The sequence below is a fragment of the Pholcus phalangioides genome, unplaced genomic scaffold (genome assembly GCF_987345545.1).
Source record: "Pholcus phalangioides strain wild (caught in Gottingen) unplaced genomic scaffold, Ppha-v1.0 ptg000021l_1, whole genome shotgun sequence".
Classification (NCBI taxonomy): domain Eukaryota; kingdom Metazoa; phylum Arthropoda; class Arachnida; order Araneae; family Pholcidae; genus Pholcus; species Pholcus phalangioides.
In genome coordinates, this window is record NW_028301614.1 from 7510956 (window position 1) to 7536518 (window position 25563).

A 25563-nucleotide genomic window follows, 5' to 3' on the forward strand; every position below is an offset into this window, starting at 1 on the left:
TTTTTTAAATTAATGAAAATTAAGGCAAGATATAAATAAATAGGAGAAATTTGTGGACCAGCAGAAATAAAAAAATAAGTAGGAATAATTTGTAGGCTGGTAAAAAAAAAAATGAGCAGAGTTATTTTGCAGACCGAAAAAATTATAAATTAGAGAGAGATTGGTGACCAGCGAAAAATAAATGAAAACGAGTTCTAAACTAATTTTAGAGAATTTATTTTTATACTTTGTGATGGATTTGAAGAGCACTGATTGAAGTTAACCGCTGGATACGACACCAATAGTAATGAGCTATGTATAATTATGCAAGAAAACATTCAATGAACACATTAAGAGCACATCCTGTTGCTCCCAAAGTCATCTGATTATGTCCCAGAATCCAAACAGAATATTAGACCTTAATGCAAATTAAGCTGTGAGATAGGCGCACAGGTCGCTATGACAACTAAACAATTGGATTTGGAGGATAAAATTTTCTATAAGTGATCAGAGTGTCATAAGTGATCTAAATCAGTCTAAGAATGACGAAATTTTCTGATTTCATCAACGTGTCTTCTAACATGAAAGGGTCATTATGGGTCTCGGAAAGGTCGAAAATATAATACTTAAGACTGTTTTTCTTGCGGAAACAAACTACGCTTGGCTCTTGAGAAATTTTTCTGGACCCTAAATGTTTTTTTTCCGATTTGTCCAGCCGATTTTTTCCGATTTTAACGAGTTAGGAGGGAGGGGTTGTCAACAAACCTGAACAATTTTATAGCTGCTTTCAAACTCTTTATTATGGACCAGTTGTTCCACCCGTTAACATGCTACATCATTATTATTTAAAATTACCATTAAGCTATTCAACTGGTATTCTAGTTCATAAATTTTAATTGTGGCGAGCAAACAGTTAGAAAATCATTGAGGCGGCCTCGAGCAATTGTAATTTAAGTGACCACGCAGTTGGTTACAATGTCCTCTAAGTGCCCATGAACGGGTTGAGCACCCGTGATATAAACTGCAAATTTTCACTGTGCTGGTTTTACTATACTGTGAGTATTTGGCTGGAACTGCTAGTTGTGGAGAGAGAAATAATCGTAATATTTAACATTTTACTATAGGCAAATTCATCATTTTTCTCTTTCGAACATTGAATTATTTTCTTCCATAAAAAAACCGCATACTAATCGCAGTTCACTTGCAATATGGTCTTAAAATTCCATCTCGTAAATTAAAAAAAAAAATCTTATTTTCCCAATACAAATATAATCACTTTGAAAACAAAAGATTCCAATGAGCTTATCGCAACGAATATGTGGACGAAAATATGATACATTTTATTCAAATAGATTATATAGTTAATTTATTTTTGAAATGGAGTTTTTACCTTTAACCTATAGACGGTTAAAGTAAGTAAATAGAATTGCTATTGTTATTATTATTTTTTTAGAAAAATAATCCCTAGGAGAGAAAGCCGGGGAGTTGAATCGATTGAGACAAAATTCCTCATTTTATCCAAATATATTTTTCAATTGGAAATTTGTCCATAGAAGAAATATTTGAAGAAACATCTGTATTTATCTTACGTTTCCCAGAAATGTTACATATGTATGTATGTATATATATAATCATAAGTAAATATGAATGAAAAGTAGGTATATAAGTAGTAGGCATGGTAAAATACTTTTAAATATAGAGGTATATAATATAATAAATAGTGATTGAATGTGTGAATATTTTATTTTTATTTTACGAGAGATAAAAATGCACGTACGAGTACATCATCGTAATGTCTTTGATAAGTATTTCGATTTATTAAATAAAAATAAATATGAATATAAGAAATAAAGGGTGGTCACAAATCACATACCTTAATGCTGAAAGCATTAAGTGGAGAGAGGCTTAAGTGGAGTGACGACTTAAATGAAGTGTCGTCAGTGTCTCACTGTTTATAAATTTGAAATATTATTGCAAATTTAAAATAATACACCATTTATAAAAATATATAAATACTGCAGTACTATATATATATATATTGCTACTATAATATTAATAAAATTTATAGATATAAAAATAAAAAAATGAATTTTGGAAATTTTTATGCGTTTAGTATTCACCTTACTGTATATTATGGTTAAATACCCTGGTAAACGAACGATTTATGCCAATATTTTTTTAATCTGCACTAATCAGAGCAAATATAATACAACAGTTAGCATTTCTCTACAACGCAATTTAATGCACATTAATTTTATATGTACGTGATGCATTTGATTTTTAGCGATTTGAATTATTTATCAGTAGTTCCTGGTACACAAATATGAAGTAATCTCGAACACAGGGCTGAATTTTAACTTGAGAGGTTTTACCAAAAAGATATTTTGTTTAAATTTTAAGCCCCCAAATTAATTGGGGAGAGGGGCGCCATACAGGAATTAGTTCCAGCTCGAACAGACACTAACACTTCGAGAACTTCATAATTCAGAGTGAAATTTCTTTCATATGCAAGAAATGCTCATGAGCTGTCTCGTTTTTCAATTTCCTTTTGGACAACATCTTGTGTATTTGAGCATTGAACAATTTTGAACCACACTCAGTCAGGAGCGCATCTTTCAAGATCGCCCACGAGCCGATACCTCGCTCACCTTGGATGAACAAATTTGCCAGACCTTTGAGACGTTTTTTTGCGAACATATACAAATGCAACTCCGGCAACCTAAAAATCTGCGCCATGTTTTCCAGCCCTCGATGACTTCTTCGACTGTCAGGCCCGTCATTGCCCCACCCCCGGCTTTTGAAAATACACTAGAATTTGTACATATATATATAAAAATATAAATATACATGCATTGAGTACATGTGCTTTACCCCCCCCCCCCCAACCAGAAAAAGTTTAAATGACGGCCCTGTGTCGACTGTATAGGTGCTTGTGCCATCAAACGGCTGTATCGAGTCCTCGATATCTTTCAGAGATTCATGGAACAGTTCATAGTGAAGCACTGGGAATCAACAGAACCAGGTCCTGGAACTATCGACTTGTTGTCGTCATTTACTGGAAGCACCGTCTCTGATATCTGTTGTAACGTTGAGGTCGGTTCGTGAGTCCGAGTCGTCATACATTGTTGGCTGTCTGGCTTTTCTTCGTCATTGGAAATGAAAACACTATGACGGTCGTTTTTTTTCATCGTCGGATTTGTCGTCGTCAGACTCCTCAAGTTTTTGATTCAAGTCCATTAGAGTCGATAAAATATTTTTTTGCAGTTGATCTTGTCTTACATCACTGTCTTGGCACTGGAAATTTGTAACAACCAACTGATCTGTTTCACTCCATTGCTCAGCAATTAGAGCCGCCGGTTTTTGTATATCTTTCAGAGCTACCAGCTCTGCTACCAGCTCTGAAAGAAGAAAAAGGCGGAGTTTCGAATTAATGAACTCGATAACCGCTAATATTCCAAAAACACCCTTGTAGTTACAATCGGTAAAATTTATAAAACACTTGTCCATTGCAACAGCTTTCTGAACTCTCTGTAATGAACACTATTTGTGTTATAGTTCGGGAGAAATCTAGCTTTTTCTTCACAATACATCACTGAAATTGGCATTTGTCGAAGTAGATATTCGACGAAAATTCGTAAATGACGGTTGCAGATTTTGGAGCCAATTTTATTTCTCAGAAAGAATCCTGTAAAGTGACACCACCTCTATCAGAATATCTGGATTTAACGAGCTACAACCGCTGTGAAATTAAAGTGCAAAATCGAATTATTGCCAAAATATACCAAAATGTCTATTACGACAAACGCTGATTTCAATGATATATTTGCAAACAAAAGTTAAATTTCCGCTTAACTAAAGCATCGATATAGCGGTTGTGGAATCTGTTAAAAGCTCATGGAATGGACAAGTTTGTATAAAATTTGGCCGTTTCTAGCTGGAAATGCAATTGCGGAATTTGCGGTTACCGAATTTGGCAACAATTCGATTCTGAGCTTCGTCAATCTTTATGAGGTTGTAGGTCACCAATAAATCCAGATATCCCGATCAAAATGGTGTCACCTCTTATAGGACATTTTACTGTTTATTTTTTCCTAACGTTTGCTAAGTTTTCGTGTGGATCTTTTAGAAACTTCAAATATTTGAGTTTCTTCAGACTTGATGCCTTTTTCTTCCATCATCTACCATAAATCGAAAACGGTTCGAGATACGACAGGGTATTTTATGTTCCACTTGGGCTCATCTATCACACCCTTTCATTCGGCAGATTAAGTCACGACCACCCTGTATAGGAAACCTACACATACCAGCCAACTACGAAAACATGAAAAATAAAATCAATCATCCAACTATTAACCATCATTCTTCAGCTTTTTATAAAATTCAAGCACTTTCGGCGCATCTTATTCTATAAAAGTGATAGTAATAGGAACCCAGAGACACCTAGGCTGTGTCGCACTCTGTGATATAAGCACATTGTCGCTGGGGACTCGGGTGCCTCCGGTGATCCTAACCATTTATTGAGTTGGAAAAAGATATACAGTAAGTAGGAACCTCTCTTAACGGTCACGCCGCGTTAGCGGACGGACACTTTTCTCGTCCTCGGCTCCGTCGAATAGGGCTTTAATGTATTTCACTCCCTGTTAGCAGGCAATCTCGGTAGTGGACAGTAAAATCGGGTAAACACGGGTTTATTTTTTTTTCCACGCTCTAATTTGTGAATTTATGTTCATAAATAGAGAATTTGTCACATTCAACTGTGATTACATATAATCCCAAGCTCATAATTGGTAAATATGATATAATCCGTCAAGCTAATCACTTGATTAACTTAACTATGGTCCTGGATGCTGATTCCGAATGGTAATGTTGGGTTTTGGTCATGATTCTTGATATGAGTGAAAAACCCGCGATATAACAGATAATGTTGTTATGAACGTTTTTTTCTCACACTTATATTGATTTCATTTAATTTTTATTGGAAAATATGTGTAGTGCAGTGCACGTACCATGTACGGGTAAAAATAATTACTGGTTTTAATGAAAAGAAGAAAAGTTAAAATTTTTTCCATATTTTTCAGACTTTATTAGGGGATTATGCCTAATCACCTGTAAAAGTTATAGATGTAGCGAAATTTAATCAAATTTTGTTTATCTAGACGATTGATGATTATGCATAACCACCGTTGTGTCACCTTTACACACAGTAACGTATAAGAACAAACTGCGACCGAAGCCAAACGTATAAATTTGAAAGTCGAATAAAAGAGGTTTCACTGTATACCGTACCTTCCTAATAGCGAACGCTCCCCGTTAGCGGACAAATTTTTTGCCTCATTGGTGTCCGTTATCGAGAGGTTCTACTGTAATATACATGGGCAGATGCCATTATGTGCACATGGTATAAAATACAACAGGTATGAAATTTGTGATCGAAAAATGACGATTGAGGTAAATAACCGCAAATATATATCACAGGTTATAAATCACAAAATCAAGAACAGCGCTTGATAAAATTTGATCTGGTGGGGATTCGGGGATTTTCGGTTATCCTCTAAAACTGGAGAACGGTATCGAATTGCTGAATTGCAATAGGCCGCATTTGCGCTCGAGAGAAGCTTTCAAATTTGTCATTGTGCTATAGTATGTCCATCTCGCATTGCCTTGACTACGGTTCGATTCTTGCTTGTGTAAATTGGTAGTCTGCTGAAATCGGTTTCATGTCGGTTTCTCCGACTCCTAGATGTGAATTCGAATCCATCTCTCATCTATAGAAGCCTTTTTGCGGATAGCTATCACTCTCCAAGAACATTTAAATCCACGCACAATACGTAAAATTAATGACCTGCCTGTATTTAGTACTTCCAAATTCCATCGATGTGGAACTGCAGTGAAAGTCACATAAGTGATCTGACAAAATGTAGCACTTAGTTTATTTTTACTAAATTAGGTTTCATGTCGCGGGGCAACATGAAATAACACTCAGGGCCACCAGTTGGCGATGGGTTGAGCGTTCGTGGTCTATATTAATAACTTTGCAATGCAATTTACATAAATAGGAATTAAAATCATGTAAAAATTGCCAATTTAGACCCATTTGATTTTAAAAAATATATATGACATGGTGTCGCTCTCCACTTGTTAATGCAAGATATACGGAAGACTGGATGTTAAAGATATTTATTTTAAAATAAATATTTTTTCACAACATTCAGTCTTCTGTATATCTTGCATAAAATAAATATTTGCTCAGTTTAAAAAAATATTAGAAACATATTTCGAAACACATAATATTTTCATTGACACTGTTGAAAACGTTCACATTAAAAAAAAAATTTTACCTGCGGAAGTAATTTCGGAATTCCATGCTCAAGAATAATTTTTTTTTAGTGTTTTTTGCTTTCATGTCATGTCACAAAAGAAGTTCAGTAATAATTTTTGCTCTCCATTCATAACAGAGAGCCAGGTCGCATGTATTACATTCGCTTCACTGTTTATAATCTAGACGCAAAGTTGAGGGGGAAGAGGAAAAAAAAAGCGTTATTTTTCACATATATAGAGAGAAGAATGTCTTTTATAAAATCACTTCCGAGGAACTTTTCCACTTTTTTTTCCCCTCTTCTCGCGTATAAAATGTAAAAAGAAAATTCTTTTGAGATATCTTTTGAAAAATGGCCGCACACGCGAGGAGTTGGAAGTTTGTGTGAATAGGAAACATAAAGTAAACTCTAAGAACACGACGTCGGATGATTGTTATTCACGAGCCGTTCCGAGAGCAATATCGAAATAATGTTTATTGTTTGTTTGGAAATAGTACTTTTGACTTTTCCTTATATATGTACATTTTTGTTCGTTTATTTTCTCGTTTCTCGCGGGATTTTTGGCTGGCCCTGTAGTAGGAGAGATACCGGATTTAATACAAAATATTAGGGTGCGATTTTTTTTGCTCTTCTTTCTCTCTCCTCTTTCAGGTTATGAAGTGAGTCTGTTACGCACCTAATATTTCGCAAAGCGAAAGTTTGTTTTATATTTGTGTTACTTGGAAGAGAGATGCTTATTGCATTTCATTTTTTGAAAAGTTCTCGTCTAAACTGCTATTTTTTTGCTCGAACCAAAAAATAAACGCACACGAATCTTGCTAAATCAAATAATGATATTCACTACAGGCTTTTCAATTATTATTTTTTTGTGTAGATTTAATTCTGTGAGACATTGGCCTGCTATACTCATGGAAATCGAGCGCAAGGCGGATGACCCGAGATCCTTCATGCCCGCCACCCACACTGAGTCTCCTACATTCAGCTGCTCTCGAGTGCGGACGACCTGTCGATTATTCCACATCACTTCATTTTACTTCCGACACATCCCCTCTTTTATGCTTATTTTTTCTCTGAAAATGACTCTAGCTCATAGTGTCAGTCAGCGGATAAGCACTATAACGTCAGTCATAGTGAGAAAAACTGGTGGCAGATGGCAGCACTACACATAGCAAACATTACATAAAAACAAACTTCATGTCAGACTCACAACACATACAGCCACATTCCAACATGTACCACGGACGAGGTGCATGTGTGGTTCAATAGTTCAGTAGTATACTAATGAACTTTCAGAGGTTTTTCGCGGGTTTTAGCTTTCTATGGCCACCTCTACAAAACCCAAAGTATTTAACCCACTGTGGACTCGTTTAGGTAATTAAAAAATCAACTATAATTATTTCTGTGCTGATGCATTATTTCAAGTAAAATATGCTAACGGCATCATTTCAAAAACCCGTTTCAATATGTTTTTAAGGGGATTGAGCATATGCGATAAAGTCTTATTTTGCTACAAAAAGTGGATGAAAATTGGTGCTGGGTATTACTGGTGCTAGCATATGTTTAATTGAAACAATACATCACAGAAATTTCAGTAGTTGGAGTGAACTCTTAATTAGTTTAAATGGGCCAATTTATAGAAAAACATACAATTTGTCTTTGTTTTACTTTTAGCCATAACCAGATGAAATATATTTTGTTTGAATTAGCAGAATTGTACAGTTATTACCTTAAATTTTATTTCAAATTTTTTTTAAATAATTTTAATGTATTTCCGAATTTTATTTCTGTCAATTTGATGCGATTTTATTAATCTCTGAACACGCAAAATTTCAATAGCTTTCAAAAAATGGCAGCGACAAGTAATTAATTCATTCTGTATAAAAAAGTACTGTACTTATAGAGCCGTATTTGGAAAGGAAATGACACTAAAATACTAAAAAAAAAAGATAAAAGTTGGGACTACATTTGAAACCACATTTGCCAACATATGCAATTTGTATGATATAATTTCCAAGTCTTCTGGCATTTTCCATAAGGTTGAGAGAGTGTGGTTTATACTTATAAAAAAAAAAATATTCACAATTGAAAGACTTAGATAATCCGGCCGTGCGCTAAACCGGTCCGTCCAGTAATCCAGCGTTTTCTTCATCAAACAAGAGCAAAAACATGTCGCCGCATGTCTGTGCGAAGAGGCTTATACAGTGCACGGAGCTTAATCAAATTGGAACTTGGGGTTTCTGACAACAATATACGGCTGATAGTCATATACGAAAGAAATCCAAAAGCAAACAAACTGTCCATACTACCAGTTTAATAAAATGGGACGTTTATGACCCAATGAAACTCTTCGGTTTTTCTTTTCCACACGACTGGTCGCTCGCGTTCAAGTTTACCATTTTTTCCATATTGTGCTAAAACAAGATATTTTTGTTTCAAGATAAAATCTTGCGTTTATTGTTATTATTTAGTCATGATGAGGTGTTAGAATTAAATCATCAAAAATATTTTACCAATTATGATAATTGAGATACGTTCCATAGATAACATGAGGAAGTCTTACGGCTGAGTAACTGTGAATCTGTCTATCAAAGAAACTGGCCAAGAACTTAAGGAAGAAGCATTTGTTTTTACATTACATCTGTCTTCATTATAGGTGGGGCATTGTAAAAGTAACTTCCTGCGTAAATGGATTATAGTTGCTACTATTTTACCCATATAGGGCATTGCGGACCGACTATGGAAACGATTGTCGACAAAGAAAGGGTACATCTTTGAACAAACTGCAAAGTCTTGAGGTTTATAATGATAATTTATCGAGATAGAAAGTCTGGTTCAACCTCAGGTTCAAAACACGCACAAAAAAAAAAAAAAACTTTGGACGGGAAAACAAAATATAACATAAACCGTAATACTGATAATCGTAAAGGATTTTTCCCATGTTATGACATATTGATCTCTGTTCCGTACTTTGCAAAAGTCATAACAATACCCGAATGATAATATTCTACGTAATTCTAATAAGCGGCGTCTATTTCGTTTCACGAAATGGCTTTTTCAAACCACTTCCAGTGATCCGGTGATTTCGACAATCGAGCACTCCCTGGCTTTACGTGTGCTGAATTAGCGAGTGTTTACTGAAATTTGCGTATATATAAATGCCCTCTAGAGAGAAATATTTCTTGTCTCACTTTCATACCCAATATTCAACGGCAGATTGTGCTGGGAAATTTGTGCCATTGGGAAAGAATTGGAAAGCATGTTTCCCACGCACTAGACGATATAAAATTATATCAATTTGTATCTTTCACATCGACGTCTCGGATTTCTGCATGTTTCATGTCCGGATAACGCGTAGGAAGCACGCGTTTGTACTGCAAGCTATTGTAACAACTGATGTCCGAACAACACACGTCGCGATGCTTTTGGAGATACGTAAACACATGAAAATGCATGTGCTTTAGATTATACAGACGAAACCTAAATTATTAAGCATCTCTCTATCTCTACGCCGGGATGCCGGTGTTGCCAAGCAATTACTGCACAATAGTGTCCCCCGCTATCGCACCGACGCATATTTAGCTCGGCGATTGTGAATATGTAGCCGCTGTCCCCGATATCATTGCGAATTCAGCCAATCTTGTCATTATATTTCGGCGGAAATTTACCCAATGCATTCTGTTCACTGCAGCTGCTACAAATGTCCCGAATTGACCGCGGCCATTTTAATGATATCCTTATGATGCAAATTTTGGATTGATTTCATTAGGCACGTCAAAAATATCTACTACCACTACTGCATAACCGCAGATGCACATCGTAAACATTTCCCTGCGGAATTTCTAAGGAATCGGTAAAAGTAGGAACGCGCTGTGCGTGTGAGTTTGTATATGCGTGGGTTCTTACTTATTTATTTTTGCCTGAGTTGTGGTTGGTTTTCGTACTTGCTGGTGCTGCCATCTCCCTTCCATATTTTCAAGTGATGGTGGTGGATGTTTGAATTTTTGCAAAACTTCTGAACACTTACATAACAGGTGCACAGCCTTTCAGTCTGCGGGCTAGATGTGCGCTACTTCAGTCATTCGCGTGCCAGAAACTACTGTATATATAAATGACCATATGACTCGTATTTTACGGGACATTTCCGTAGCTTTGGGTGTGTCTCTACTCTTTTTTTATAAAATGTCCCGTTTCGCAATGTTTCGCAACGAAGCTTTCTTGAATTTCTAAAATCAAGGATTAAGATTTTTTTCATGAATAAAAATTATAATTATAACTATCATAATTCAATATAGTCATATAAATGTATTCATCTCGCATAATTTGTCAATTATAAATATTATTTTGGTGATTACATTTTGACTGTGAATGTGCCGCGAGGTCACTTGAATGATCTGGTATTACGCTCCCGGACATTTGAGTGGCTTGGGACTGTACCGCGGGTCATTTAAGTGATCTGGATGTGTGTCGCGGGCCACTTCGGTCATCTGTAAATTTGGCACGGAGTACTTGAGGGATCTGGGGATATATCACGGGTCAATAAAGTGTTGCAAAGCTGCACCGTGGGTCACTTGAGTGATAATGAAATTTGTCGCTCAGTTCATTCTTAATAAATTAGGTTTGAGATGACTGGCCACATCAGATGACTCCGAGGGTCGCATCTGACCTGTGGGCCATGTCTTGAGCATGTATCGCTTAGTTATTTATTGTAAGCGCCTAAGTGGCGGGGTGGTAAGATGTCTGCCACCGTGAAGATTGCCGTCAGGTCCCATGTGCGATCCAGAGGGAAGAATACAGATGTTTATACATGACGAGCTTGAGGCTACCACCGATATATGGCGCCTTCCAACCCAACTCGATAACGGCAGTGAATTGCGTATGGCAGCAAGTTGGCTTACGGTGAAATAGGTATCTATCTGTTCTTTTTATTGATAATTTTCTTCTGGAAAACCTTTGGTGTGGCAAATGGAACCCTTTGGCGGGCCGCAGGTTGTGCGCCTTGATCTATATCTACGGACAGTGACTGATAAAAATGATCCTCGCAAATTTATTCCATCATATTTTTAGTTCAAACTCTCAATACCTATGACAAACGTATTTTAGAGTGAATATAACGTTATGACAATCACAATATTTCAGTGCAAATTCCTCACGCAATCGCATTTACGAGTTTTCTCCGCAACATCAAATTAAGACTGAGAGTGAGGAGAATTGCGAAGTTGGAAAGCTTTCACAACGAATGATTCCAAAGATACATTTATTAAGTCTGAGCTCTGAAATATGTTCCGAAACAAAAGAAGAAAAAAAATGAAATAAGAAGATAAAAATCGTATTACCCGCGATCATTTCATTGTGCGCTTATTATTTTTATTTTTCACTTTGAGCCGCTCTTAATGCATTTTCTCTCTCTAAGAAGTCCCATTAATAGAGTTTTTGATTTATGGTGACGCCCGTTCCTCAAGCGTTATATTCATAAGCAAAGTTCGTTTCTTCTCTTTTCTCCGACGGAGAAGAAAAGGAAAAGGACGCTTTTTCTTAATAAATGACTTAATGATATTGGTGACATTACGTATTAAATATTCATTTGTTCCGCTCTTTGACTTCAATTGTTCATAACTTTGCTGACTTTTGAAGCGTTAAAAGTGTAGAAAAAAATCGTTTAGTTGCGATTTTTTTTTATTCTCGTCGTACCCCACCCCTTCCTCCTTCATAATCGAGGGTGCTCACCTATTTTGAAGAGTGCGGGGCCACTACGTTGGTTTGGAAACGTGTCGCAGACCACTTGAGTTATCTGGAAGTGAGCCGCGATCCGTTTGAGCTAACTGGAAATGCACCGTGAGTCGCTCAATTGATCTCAAAATGTACTTGAGCCACTCGAGCCATGTCGAAATGTGCCGCGAGCAACATTACTTGTTTGGAACTGTGCCAGGAGTCACTGAATTAATCTAGAAATATGCCGCAAGGCACTCGGGTGACCTAAAATATGCCGCAAGCCAGTCACTTGGCTTATCTGTAAATGCTCCGCGAGTCACACAGGTAATCTGCTGCGGTAAACACCCGCAGTATGTTCACAGGTTAAAAATGTTATAATGCTTAAGACGTTTCCACGAAATGCAGGCAGACTACTAACATCGAATCAAGGCCAACGTCCTCATTATCTCAAAAGAGTGAAGGGATTGAGAGTTTTCACACAAGACACATTAAGTAAAACGGGAGTCGGTAATTACGAAGAAGATCGCCGAAAATTCATTAAAATAACTAATTGCACGTATAAACCAGAAGAAGAAGAACAATAACAACCTATGTGTGCATAATGCTATTAATAACACAAGAAGTAGAGAATACTTACTGCTATTCTGGGCTGCAACTAAGTGCTTCCTCGCGCACTAGTTCGGTGGTAGAAATAGTTTGAAAGAGGAGGCGACATTATTACTATTATTATTATTATTATCAAGAGCATAGTAAACTCGTCAACATACACATTCATAACTTGAAGTAAGTATTTTAATTTTAGATGTGTGTGCGGAGAAGTTTGGGAGCAGATAATGGAGAGTCATCAGCTTTTCTCGTTTATGCGTTTAATTAGATTTAACGAACTTTTCTATGAAAATGTAACACTGAATAGAAAAAGCGATGGTAAAGACTATCGAACTGGTTCTTTGCTTGACCCAACGACAACAACAAGATGACAACTGGTACAAACTTATACAAAAAAGTCATAAACAGATACACAAAAAATACATGAATTAGGAACATTTACTCTCTGTGAACCCAAGGGACTAGGGAGTCCTTTCAGTAAGCCTACAAAAAATATAACTAATATCTCTTAAAATTATCTAAAATAGTTAACATCTCTGCAATCAAATGGCAACCGTCATAGATTTTTCAAAAATATAATTAATTGATATTTAGAGTTATGATGGAATTGATTTTACTTGATATCTTTTTCCTTTTTTTAAATATGAAGTAGCAGAATTAGCCGTTTAATAGGAAGTTGTGTGCCCATTAGCATTCTATTTCATTAGTGCGCAATAAATATTACTTATACTTTTTATCAATATATACAGCTTTTAATACACTCATGCAAGAATATACAAAATGTGTAAAATGTCCATACCGACACTGAGTATTTGTTGAATAATTTGAAGTGTTTTGAGAGATCAAATATCGGAATTTTTATCGCGTTTTATTGTTATATCGAGTACCGTTGTAGCGAGGTTTCATGTTGAGAAGGAGAGAGGGAGATAATTATATTAATTATAATATATGAAATAATGACAAATGTAATTTTTTTCCTCTTTTCAGGATCAAATGAGTTCAAGCCAGCTACTGAAAGGTAAAATATGATTTACATTTTGATGGAATTTGCATCTTTTTATAACTTGTCAGATTTTATTAAGAAGATACAGTTAAAATCTGCGCTTTGAAATTTGTAACACTCAAATACGGGAAGAAGTCATGCTTTTTTTATGAAAAAATTCTATATATTAATACTGAGAAATTTGTTGGATGTTAGAGTCAAGTGTGTGTGTGATACAATATGGATGAATAAATAAAGGATTTTTTTTACGAAAATGCATTGCTATATGGATTTTTGTTCTTAATATTTTATTTATCGTGCCTATGACTATATTTCTAAAGTGTCTCACAGCTTGGAAATTAACGAGATTGAACAATCATGAGCTTGCTCAAAAGAGCTAAAAGCGTGACTACTATAGAAGTTGGATCCAAAATGCATTTGCTCACGAAATCAAGAAATTTGGAAACATACACGGGAATGAAATCAGAAACATTCGCTGTTGTATAATTAAAAATCCTTCTAACGAATCACATTTAATTAGTTTCGAGCTGAAAACAAACAACCTAAATACATAATTTATTGCTTTTTCGACTGTGTGAAAAAAAAATTAAATTCTAAAGTTCTCAAAAATAGTCTTCCCTTCAGTTGAATGGCTTCTAGTTTGATCGGTTCGGACGTTCTTCGTAGAGAAACCTCGCATGTATTAAGTTGGTTGTCACACATTTTATTACAGTGAAACCTCAATATAACGATAATCGTTGAATCAAGGGATATACATAATTAAAGAGGGATTATATCGTTGTACGGAAAGGCAACATTATCATCACGTGCCATCAAAATTATGCTGCTGTGGACATCTTTTCTAAATAGTCGTTGATAGTAGTGCCAAAAAATGTGCTTCTGAGTATAAAAAATTTAATGGATTAGTTGTATTGTGTGCCCCTGTAAAGAGGTTCATCGCTATACACTTTGGTGCATCACAAGGAAAGTAGTGATACCATAAAGTTGATAAACATTTTCGATGATCAGGTGGTGCCAATTACCGATACTATTAGGTGTGCTCAGAACAACGTGACTAGTTAAAAAAAATGTAGTGAAGGATATTTCGAGCGAAAAAAATATATATACAAATCATCATTATCAACAACAACAAAAATTTTCAATCCACTGCTGGATGAAGGTCTATTCTAAATGTTTCCATTCCGCTCTGTCTGATGGTTTGGCCAGCCAGTTTTCTGATCTCGTCGATCCATTTTGCGTGGGGACGCCTTCTCGGACGTTTAACACCATGTGGGTGTACCAATCTAGAATACTTGTGGTCCATCTGTTGTCCTGTCTTCTTGCAGTATGTCCAGCCCATTTCCATTTCAAACGTTTAATTCTTTCCATGATATCATATACCTTTGTGTGGTTCCTTATCCAAGTGATTCGTTTTCTGTCTCTTCTTGCGATGCCTAGTATACATGTTTCCATGCTCCTTTGTGTTGCCTGTAGCCTTTGTATCGTCTTGCTTGTGAATGTCCATGGTTTCCGCTCCATAAGTCAGTGCTTGTAGCGCACACTGGTGAAAAACTTTTCTTTTCAGGCATAGTGGCATGTGACGCTTCAGAATTACACAGTTTTGCCAAAAGTGTTCCATCCAATCCTGATTATAGAGGGGTTTATCGTAATAATATAGCTCCCTTTTTGTGGGCATCTTTTTCTCAGCCACCTCGTGGGCATTGCCTGTTGTAACGGTGTTTTTATATTTATATTTGTATTTGTAATTTCTGTATATTTGCAATAACAATCTATTGATCAATTTTCACATGTATACCGACTAAAATTGAGCACAACGATATGCAAATATATTTTTCATGTAGTATACTGCGAAATATTTTGTCGAAACGTGAAAAAACTGGAAAATGTCATTAAAAAAAATCGCATGTTAACATGTGCGTTTGGTATGCTTCAGTGATGTCTCGGCTTCTCGGTCAAGAAAGAGAATAGCCAAGGCCGAACATAAAACGCCACAAATGACATTTGAAGAAGGTTGTGACCTCAAGAAACTTTTGCTAAAATAGAAAGTGCAGCGGATGAACGTCGAAAAATCAGAAACACCACCGTCATGAATAGCAAACTGATTGCATTATAACAGAACTGGTATATCTCTTGTCATATATAATCTCTCATTTTTTTCCTTGGGAAGAATTCAAATTTACGTTTGACTAGCGATAATACAAACAAAACCTTACAAATGTCAAAGTTGCAAAATCAGGGGATTTGTAATCAATAACAATTACAAGCAAATCGTATATATACAGGGTGGATAATATGGACCGTCTAATAATTATACACGTGATTCCTTGTGAGAAACTAATATGCAAAGTGTTTTCAGTTTTTTGATTTCACCAATAATTATGGAGTTATAATGCAATAAATATTGGTGACATCACTTGCGAATCCTGCCAAGTTCACCGAACGAGCATCAAACATATAACTTAGCGTTTTTAAGCTGGTAGAAACGCTATAATCCTGAGAATAATCAAAAAAGCTAAAGCTGTGCACACAAACAAGTTTTTTCTTTGCCTTTTTGCCTTAAAAAAATTGACTTAACATGAAGGAAAAAAAAGTGTCACATTTTGGAAAAAAGTGTTGATTTTCAGAAAACAATTTTTTTTTTTCAGATAGATCTCGTTTGGCTAAAACTTTACAAATCTGTGACAAATTTGTCAATGTGATGTGGCGAAGATAATACGTAATAACAAGGTTAACATCACTGCACGAAGAGGAAAAAGCTCCTAGTCGTGAAAGAAAATTACCGTGAACTCTGCTTTTGATAGGATTGATTAGTTCAGTTCATTTTCAAAAAGCCTGAAACCCGCTGCATAGGGGGAAAATTTTTTTTCCGTTGGGTGTTTGGCGCGTAACTGACCGTTAGAAAACTGACACGTCACAAAATTCCAAAACCTTAAACTCCCCTTAATATTCGTCCCATCCTGAAACGGGGGAAAAACTTTTCGATATTAGTTTTTCACAAAGAATCACGTGCCTAATTATTGGGCGGTCGATAGTATATAAAGTCACATATTGGTTTGAAGAACGGAGTTGGAGAGTGAGAGTGAGAGAGAGAGAGAGAGGAGAAAAAAGGATGTGCAAGATATGTGAGTTGATGATAAGAATTTAAAAAAATGAAAATATTATTTTTCTCTAATTATATTGTGTCATTTTCTCGCAGTATAATGGAAAACGGCTGCCCTTCTGACACGGAGAAATGCGACATCACGACACCGAAATCTGGCCGATATTCTTCGGATGGTGGTTGCCGAAATTCAACAGTTGCGACTATTGGTGACGAAACTTATTACCCCAACAGTAACAGAAAAGTACGTAAATTTCTTCCAAAAATGCAATGCCATTTGCATCCAGTTCGTAAATGCCATCTATATCTTATCCCTGTTTACACGTGTTAATTTATTACTACTCATCCAGAAAACAAATACATCTGTTACAGAGAATGTGATAAATATCGGTCATTATCCAAATCACTGTTTAAATTATGCATAATCACCAATCGTTTCAGTTTGATAAATTTTCATTGATTTGTCCCTTTTACCGGGGAATATGCATAACAACCGAGCGTCGTTGCTAAACATGATAAACCGCACTGAATACACCTCATTTGCGGCCGCGATTTCGTATCGATGAATATGATGAATCAGTCCATGATAAAATTGCTTATTTAGATGACCGTACACTAGTGAGCGATGGTCTGAAGCGGATGTAGTGAACTATGATATTTAATGAATTTTTCCGAACAACCTCTCTCTCGAAATAACTACTATAATAAAATCCTTTGAGACGAATTCTGAAATCGGAATTCGATATAACGAACTTCCATATTAAAAATTTTACGACTATACCCCAATAAAACGAACTTTCATTCGAGAAATTCTTTGATTTTAACGAGTGTTTTGAGGTTCTTGTGCGTATAAAATTTAAACCCCAATGTAACAAACGCCTATTTAACGAATTTTCTAATTAGACCCCGATATATTCAACTATCATTTGGCGAATTCTGCAATTCGATCTCGATATAACGAACTTTTATTCAACAAATTTTGCGGTTGTATATACTCCAGATATAACGTTATACATTTTTTTCTTTACAATAATGTATATATATTTTTCAGAATATATCACTTCACGAACAATACTTTGAGATTATGAATAAACGCCGGTAACTGTGATAATATATTTTAGTATTAATCAAATATGCCAATGGCGATTGGGTATTATGCACGATCACCGGTAAAAACTGATAAATTTTTCAAACGTACCGAGACGATTGGTGATTATTCATAACTTATTTATCATATAATATCATTTCACATACACACACTTTATGAATTATGTTTCCAATTCCAAGCTTCAATCTTTGATATCCAGAGATATATTACTTCCATAAAAAAATGCATTTGAATGCTTTTAACATCTGGAAGATTATTTTATTACGTTGGTTATATTCTAGCTGAAATTATTATTGGTTCACTGTCGGAAAAAAAAATAGAACGTGACAAAATAATAATAATAAAACATCTTTAATGCGTGTTGTTTCATAAAAATTTTCCCAAAATTTATACGACCGTCATTAATTTCCGCAATTAATAATTTACAATTTGGTAATTTACAAGCTGTAATGAACACGGCGAGAATTACCGGGAAATATATATGTGTGTTGTGTGTGTTATAAGGTGCAATTTATTATCTTTTTTAAAGGTAATTTCTCGCTACTGAGGTAATAACGGGGGTCGACGTCGACGACGGATACGAATTTGTTGTGTTAGAGGAGTAATGAATCGGGGCAATGTGTATGAAGAAGAGTTTAATTTATGACCGGGCTATTATCTAAATGGTTATGAATCGGACCGAGTAACTAATTTCCAGCTCTGTAGGTGTTGGTTTTTTTTTTCATATTTCATTTTTTTAAATCATATCCAAATTGTGTGTTTTATGTACCTCGCTAACTAATCATATGGAATGCTTGGAACGTGACCTTTTATCCCCCCCCCCCCACGATGCATTTAAGAATATGAAAAAAAAAAACCATTAAAATATGCTTTAAAAATTGCAAACCATGTTAATAAATTATAATTAAGTTCGATCGCGTAATATGTGTATGTTCAGTTTCAGTAGAAACCACATTACGCAGTAACGTTCGCAAATTATTTGTATTTTCCACTCTGGAGATTTGATTGTTTTCTTTAAAATAGGCGTGGGAATGATTACATTCAGGGCGGAGGGTAGTTATTATTTTTTACTTACAACAACCCAAGAAGGCATGAAATGCGCTTTCGCTAGAACAAGTAATTGTAAATAAAAATAGAGTCGGTAGAGAAAGCACTTTGCATACGGAAATCTTCAGTAGTGGAAGCAAATCTTGAGTAAGTGGCTCACACAAGTTCTCATGGCAGACTGTTTCAGTTTCTTGTGGACCAGAGTCTCCTAGACATTACGAAATACTAGTCTATCTAGGAGGCTTTGTCTGTACCTGTAGAAAAAAGCAATCTTTTCTGATCACTGGAATTCTTATTCGGCAGTGATGCCTACGTAGTTCGGCTCATGTGTCCATGATCTCGAAGAAAAGTTCGCTGGTTGATAAACCATTTGGTGGACTAGTTTGTAGCACATATTCAGATCTGCAGCGTTTCTACGCCATTCCAGAGAGTGCAAAACCCAGAAGTTCAAGCCTTTCGAATAAGACCAGCCACTCATGCCAGCTATTTGTTTGGTAAAGCAACTCTGTGGCTTTTCGAGGAGCTTTTTGTTCTTAATTTTTCAAGGGCTCCATACTTGAGAACAAAACTCCAGAGTCGGGCGAACTTATACACAGGAAGTATATGACAACGTATGCGCATCACATTGAGGTATGCCGTACACAACATGTATGAAATTCTATTAGCTTTGTAAACTATGCCATATCAATGTAAAGTAAAATTCAAGGTGCAGCTGGTTGCAATCTATGCATGTATCTAATTGCTACAACGTTTCATTGTCTAGCTGATAATTTTCAGGATCGATGCATCTGACCAAATGCATTGATCCCCTTTTTGATATTGAAATAGGGAATTAGTTTTATAAGAGTATTAAATATTATTATCAAAGAAATGAATGTGAAAAGATTGTTTGGAGATGATCGAATAAGCAAATTATATATATCATTCACGGATATTATATCATCGGAAATGCAATGCAATGATCACGGTTTATATGTCACGGTTCACGGTATACGAAGGTTGATCATGTGCCTATAACATAATTATTTTAAGTTATGACTGAGAAAATAAAGTATGATTTTGCTTCCGGCCAACAACGCAACGCGATCAAAAGAAATTAAAGCTAATATACGGGAAAAACCAATAGGAAAAATATGCTTTTTGATTCAACGATCGGAAATTAATCAGTTTTGTAATCTGAAACGGGATCTTCTGAGTTATACTCATTACTCAAGACTTAACACAACTATAACTCGCGTATCCCTAAGTACAAAACAGTAAATCTCACTTTGTCCGTTATCTGTAGGCCTTTTTTGACTAAATAACTGCACTGGAAAACGAGGGACTTGCCCTGAATAGTGCTGTTTGGCGCTCCAAAATTATACACGTTTTCGATGTCTTTGGCCTGGAGTGTCTGTGAAAACCATCTCTCTTGTGTCTAAATCTTTCATCTGAAGAAAAAACTATTCAGACATATCAGGAAGACCATCAAAATCAAAGGCCCAACAGAGAATAAAGAATATGATATGGTCGAGTTCTTTTGTTTTCCCAAAAAGGAAAACAGAATGAAGCCTGACTTGAATAAACACACAGAACAGTAATTTCGAAAATGTACGTTCTGCTTATCATAGTAGTTATTTGCGTGTGCACAGATTCTTTTCTGCTCGAATATTTTGTTATCCTTTCCCTCCAATGCTTAAAAAGCAAAAGTTTGGTTTTTTGTCTGTTTTTTGGAGTTCCGACGATCCACGGAACGGCCATCCCAGGTGTAAATTCCGTAGTTTCAAAGTCACGAAAAGTCACTGAAGGTTACTGGTCGAACGTCATTCTTATCAAGCTTGCGACTTAATTGAAAATCCAATTGAATCCTAAAGAAATACCTTCCACGTCTTGCCAGCTTCACGAAACAGGAGACAACGTTGGTAAGATTGACTCCACTTTCTTACCTGACAAACGCTTTAACCTGATACTGATGGTAACCATCCTTCAGTAACCATCCAACAAACTCCAAAGTAGGGAAGAACTTTAGAAGTCGAACGATGGTCCATCTCTCGTTTGAACCAACATTTTTGTTACCGCGTTCGCTGGTAGCACCAGCTGCAAGCCCGAATAAGTGCTGAAAGTTGTGCGTTTCATTCCACCAGCTCAACGAAAGAATTCATTTTTCTCTAAGAAACTCTATAAAACTTATAGAGAGGAATAGACACTTAACCATTTGAATAACTTTCATCGTCGGAACTCTGAGTAAATCCTAAAATTAGGTCTTTATATACATATTTGAGAGAGATTCCATCTTTCTGACATTGTTGTCATAACAATAACTATAAAGAAAGGTTTGTCACAACAATCAAACTTGAAGCTTTATGCAACAATGGCATACAGCAGCAAGACAGATTCGTATATGGATCTCCATTAACCGTTTAGGCTGCGGGAAGCTAATAAACAAATCCTACTCTGCTAGTAACATTGTAGAAATTTTGTGCTTCGTGATTGGTCGAAGTTAGTGATGAACTATTAAGTCACTAGTGACGTAATGTGTACTTGGCGAAATTCAAATTTGGCGAAGTTGAGCGATGTTTTTTTCTCTCTACCGTTTTATTTTCTCACGTGGTTTCAGGCGGTTTTTCGATTCCTCAAATTTCATTGTTTTATTTCATTAATTTCAAAAAGACTTGAATTATATTATTTAATATTAATTACATTTAGAGATACGTAAAACCTTCGCAAAAAAAAAGTTTTAAAATCAGAAATTTCGCATTTAAAAAAACCGGACATATTACTGGAAAGTGTTAAAGTTCTTGATTGAAATCTGACAATGTAGTACAGCCGAATCCTTCAAGAGACCCGAAAAATTTCTTCGCAATAACGAAATTTCGTTATAAAGGAATTCCAGGTTTTGCATTGTTCCTTTGTAAAGTTGTCTGGGGATTAGAAAAGTGTTCGTCAAAATGAGATTTTCGCTGTAACAGTATTCGTTAAAACGCGATTCGACTGTAATACCTCTACTTTCCCCCTGATTTAACCGTATTTTTCAAATGTTTTTATATCTTTTTTCGAAATTCCAAAAAGTTTCAAATACTGTGCAGTACACTTATAACATAACCCGCATATAACATAAACCGTGGATATAACATAGGTAGTGTAATTCTTAGAATTTGGCCCCATTCATACCGGACCAGAATGGAACGTTTTCGTCGGTTCCTGGCCTTTACAAGCTGTCTTCCGACCTACAAATTGCCTGGGATTGGCATATGAAGGAAAAAACAAGCTGTGCTTGCGAGTGGTGTAGTTAGTATATGTGTGTGTAGAGAAAAATATATCTTAATGTCAATCCAAGTGGGTAATTTATAGATCTTTGAATTAAGAGCACTCATCACGAGAAATATTTACTATATTCTGAAGGAACATTTGTCATTAAGGGGGTGAAAAGAGTGGATGGTGTTGCGTTACCCAAAAACCCCCCACGGATTATGTGACATAATTGAGAGATGCTAATCAGAGATTTATGTTTACAGAGCATGAGAGTAATTTTTTTTTTAAATATCGTTCATTCATTCATTTCAAATAGTACAATATTTATACACTTTTCATGGTTGCACTGTCTGTGAACATCCCTCAGTAGTCAACCCTCTTATATGGGTTGTTACTAAATTTTGCAGACCTTGTAATACTTTACGTATGCATTCATAATTATACAAGCAAGACTCAAGACTAATGCCGTTAACATAATAATTATCAAAAACTGAGTGTAATTTCCAAAAATAACAATATTATAATTACAATATACAACTTTGACCACAGTCCACAAACGTCCACAAAATAAAAATAAGTGTTGTCTTATAAGTTTGCGAAAAGGAATAAATGAGAATATATGAGTTTAACATGAATATACATGGAAATAAATGCGATTACAATTCCAATAGATACGGATTACCGTATTTCACCAGAGTACTGAGATGATACAAATACAACGCCACAACAGACAAATTGCCCAACGAGGTTGCTGACTTAAGAACATCATGGATCCCCGAGGCATTTTTTGGAAGCCCTACCTACTACTGCTACACCACACATGCTTCCCGCCCACAAACCCCCCCCCTCCCCGCGGAACCCCCAACGAATCGGTACATGCGGGAATGTGCGTGTACGTGAAGTGAAACCTGACGTGAAGTTTTTTTTGTTTCTCTGTAATGCTTGTTATGTATAGTGCTGCCATCTGCCACCAGTTTTTCTAACTATGAGTGAAGTGTTATGATTGAATGATTTATCGTTGTAGGACTGTTGCTGTCTGTGGCGAGTCTTTTTAACGGGGAGACCGGCTCGCATTTGCGCCTTGAAGTTGGAAACCACAGAAAACCAACTTCAGGCGACCACGACTGTGGGGTTCGAACCCGGATCCTCGCATCGCCAATCCGTCACTATAACCACGCGACCACCACAGCGGTACAGGTTGTTTTATTTTTTAAACTTCAGAGCTGGTTCATTGTTCAGGTGACATCTAACGTAACCGTAGGTATGGGATGCGTTGTGGGAACTCAATGGCTCATTCATATTCCATATATTTTTACCTTTGTTATAACATACCATGCTTAAAAATAAACTGAAGATATAATAAACCAAAAGAATGGCCTTAACAAAGAAAATGATCCGGATACAGTCGAATCCCATTTTAAGGAACACTTTTCTAATCCCCCAAATAAGTTTACATAGGGCCAATGCTAGGTAACCTATAATTCCTTTGAAACGCAATTTCGTTTTAACGGAGTGATTCCTCCTGTTTCTTGGCGTTCGTTATAACGGGATTCGACTGTATGACATCGTACTGCAAAAAAGCCCCTAGAAAAATAGTCAAAACACAGACACTTTTGTACATTTTTTTGGGTGATATTTTGACAGTTTCCCCACAAAAAGACCTAAATGTTTTTTCAATAATTTAACACATTGCCAGAATAGATTTTTCTGACAGAAATGTAACAGAATGCATTACCAGTTACAGTTCTGATCAACAGATGGCAATAAATTACTTTTTAGAAATGGATTACCTTTTGGGTTTGATAATACGATTAAATACTCGACGTTTGAGGTTACCCAAAATTCAAAACGAACACGGCTATGCGCGTTTCAGAACTATATGAAGTTCCTTCATCAGTAGCAGAAACAAAGAAGAAAAAGAAATATTGAAAAAACTCCTTATAGCGGGAGTTACTCGCTGTTGTAGACAAGAGTCAAATTCAAAATGCTGCGTTGTATTTAAAAAGCAAATTACTTTTTAACTACAACGTCATCTTTCGAGGAAAAATTAAAATATTTTAGCGATAAAATTTTTGACATTTCATAAAGTCCCGTCTTCCTGTGTAAAACTGTATCGTCTACGCTTTTCGAATTATTGAATTTGCACTTGTTTTTATTACTTTGTGATCTTTTTATTGGTGACGATGATGGAAGACCAATTGTTGCAAATCAACTCGGTCACTCGAAAAGCTTATGCTAATGCAAGTGTGTTTGTTTTGTCACATGTATATCAAATTCATAAACATCAGTTGAGAGGTTTTTTTTTTTTCTGAATTTCTAAATTGCACACTGCTGTCAACTTCAAAAGGGAAACCGTTAGCATAAATCTAAAAAAATTATGAACTTTTCCAAAAATATCTGCATGTTGTTGTTGTATATCTCGTTTTCGAGTACATTTCCAAACCTTTTCAAGAATCAATTAAAAACTCTATTCATAGTATATTCATACCATCTCTATTCATACTATATTCATACCATCTCTATTCATACTATATTCATACCATCTCTATTCATACTATATTCATACCATCTCTATTCATACTATATTCATACCATCTCTATTCATACTATATTCATACCATCTCTATTCATACTATATTCATACCATCTCTATTCATACTATATTCATACCATCTCTATTCATACTATATTCATACCATCTCTATTCATACTATATTCATACCATCTCTATTCATACTATATTCATACCATCTCTATTCATACCATCAATAGTTGCATAAGCATATTTTGTCCACGTTCAATCTCAATAATGCATATATGCTATTGCTACGTAAGCTAATTTCAACTCCTCGCCTCTTCCACTTCAAAAAGTGCAAATTTGCCAAGATTTCGTGAAAAAGGTGTAAAAAATAAAATTTCAGCATTTATTCGTCAAAACTGGCAAAGTTCGCATTTATCGCGGTCACTTCGTAAATACTAAATTTACGTATCAATAATTATATTATATTATTATTTTCATAACTAATTTTTGTAGTCAACTAAAAATCGCTTAGCGAGTTATTTGGCGAAGTTCGATTTCGCCAAAAGCTCCGCCCCTCGTGACGTCTTGGTATCTTTCTTGCTCGTATAACCAATCACCTGCGTGCTAACGCTTCCTGTGTTACTAAGAGAGTAGGGATTGTAATTACGCCTGCGGGAATAGTCGGAGTAATACTTCTCTCAAAACGGCAGCGTGCAAAAAAATTTTTTTTTCAGTTGTCTTTTGTGAAAGATATATGGCACTCAAACTCATACGTTGCAAATAAAGTAAAACTTACGTGTATGTACGAACATAGTGCACGCTGGTTTCTGATTTTGCAAATCGGTGACGTTACAGATTGGTTAAAAACTTGAATTTCAAATATTTTAGCTATTCCTAAACGGTGCTAACTTGCAGGATAGGAAACCTCCGTACCCCTAAAAC

General features: G+C 35.7%; 1 protein-coding gene across 2 annotated transcripts in view; it reads left to right on the forward strand.

Moving 5' to 3' along the window:
* Nucleotides 1-25563, forward strand: part of LOC149070558 (irregular chiasm C-roughest protein-like) — a 254575-nt gene that overhangs the window by 198137 nt on the left and 30875 nt on the right. For both annotated transcript variants that reach the window (XM_089249026.1, XM_089249025.1), the window contains exons 10-11: nucleotides 13599-13629; nucleotides 16811-16958. In XM_089249026.1, coding sequence (XP_089105152.1) covers nucleotides 13599-13629; nucleotides 16811-16958 — 179 coding nt within the window. The remainder of the gene's footprint in view (nucleotides 1-13598; nucleotides 13630-16810; nucleotides 16959-25563) is intronic.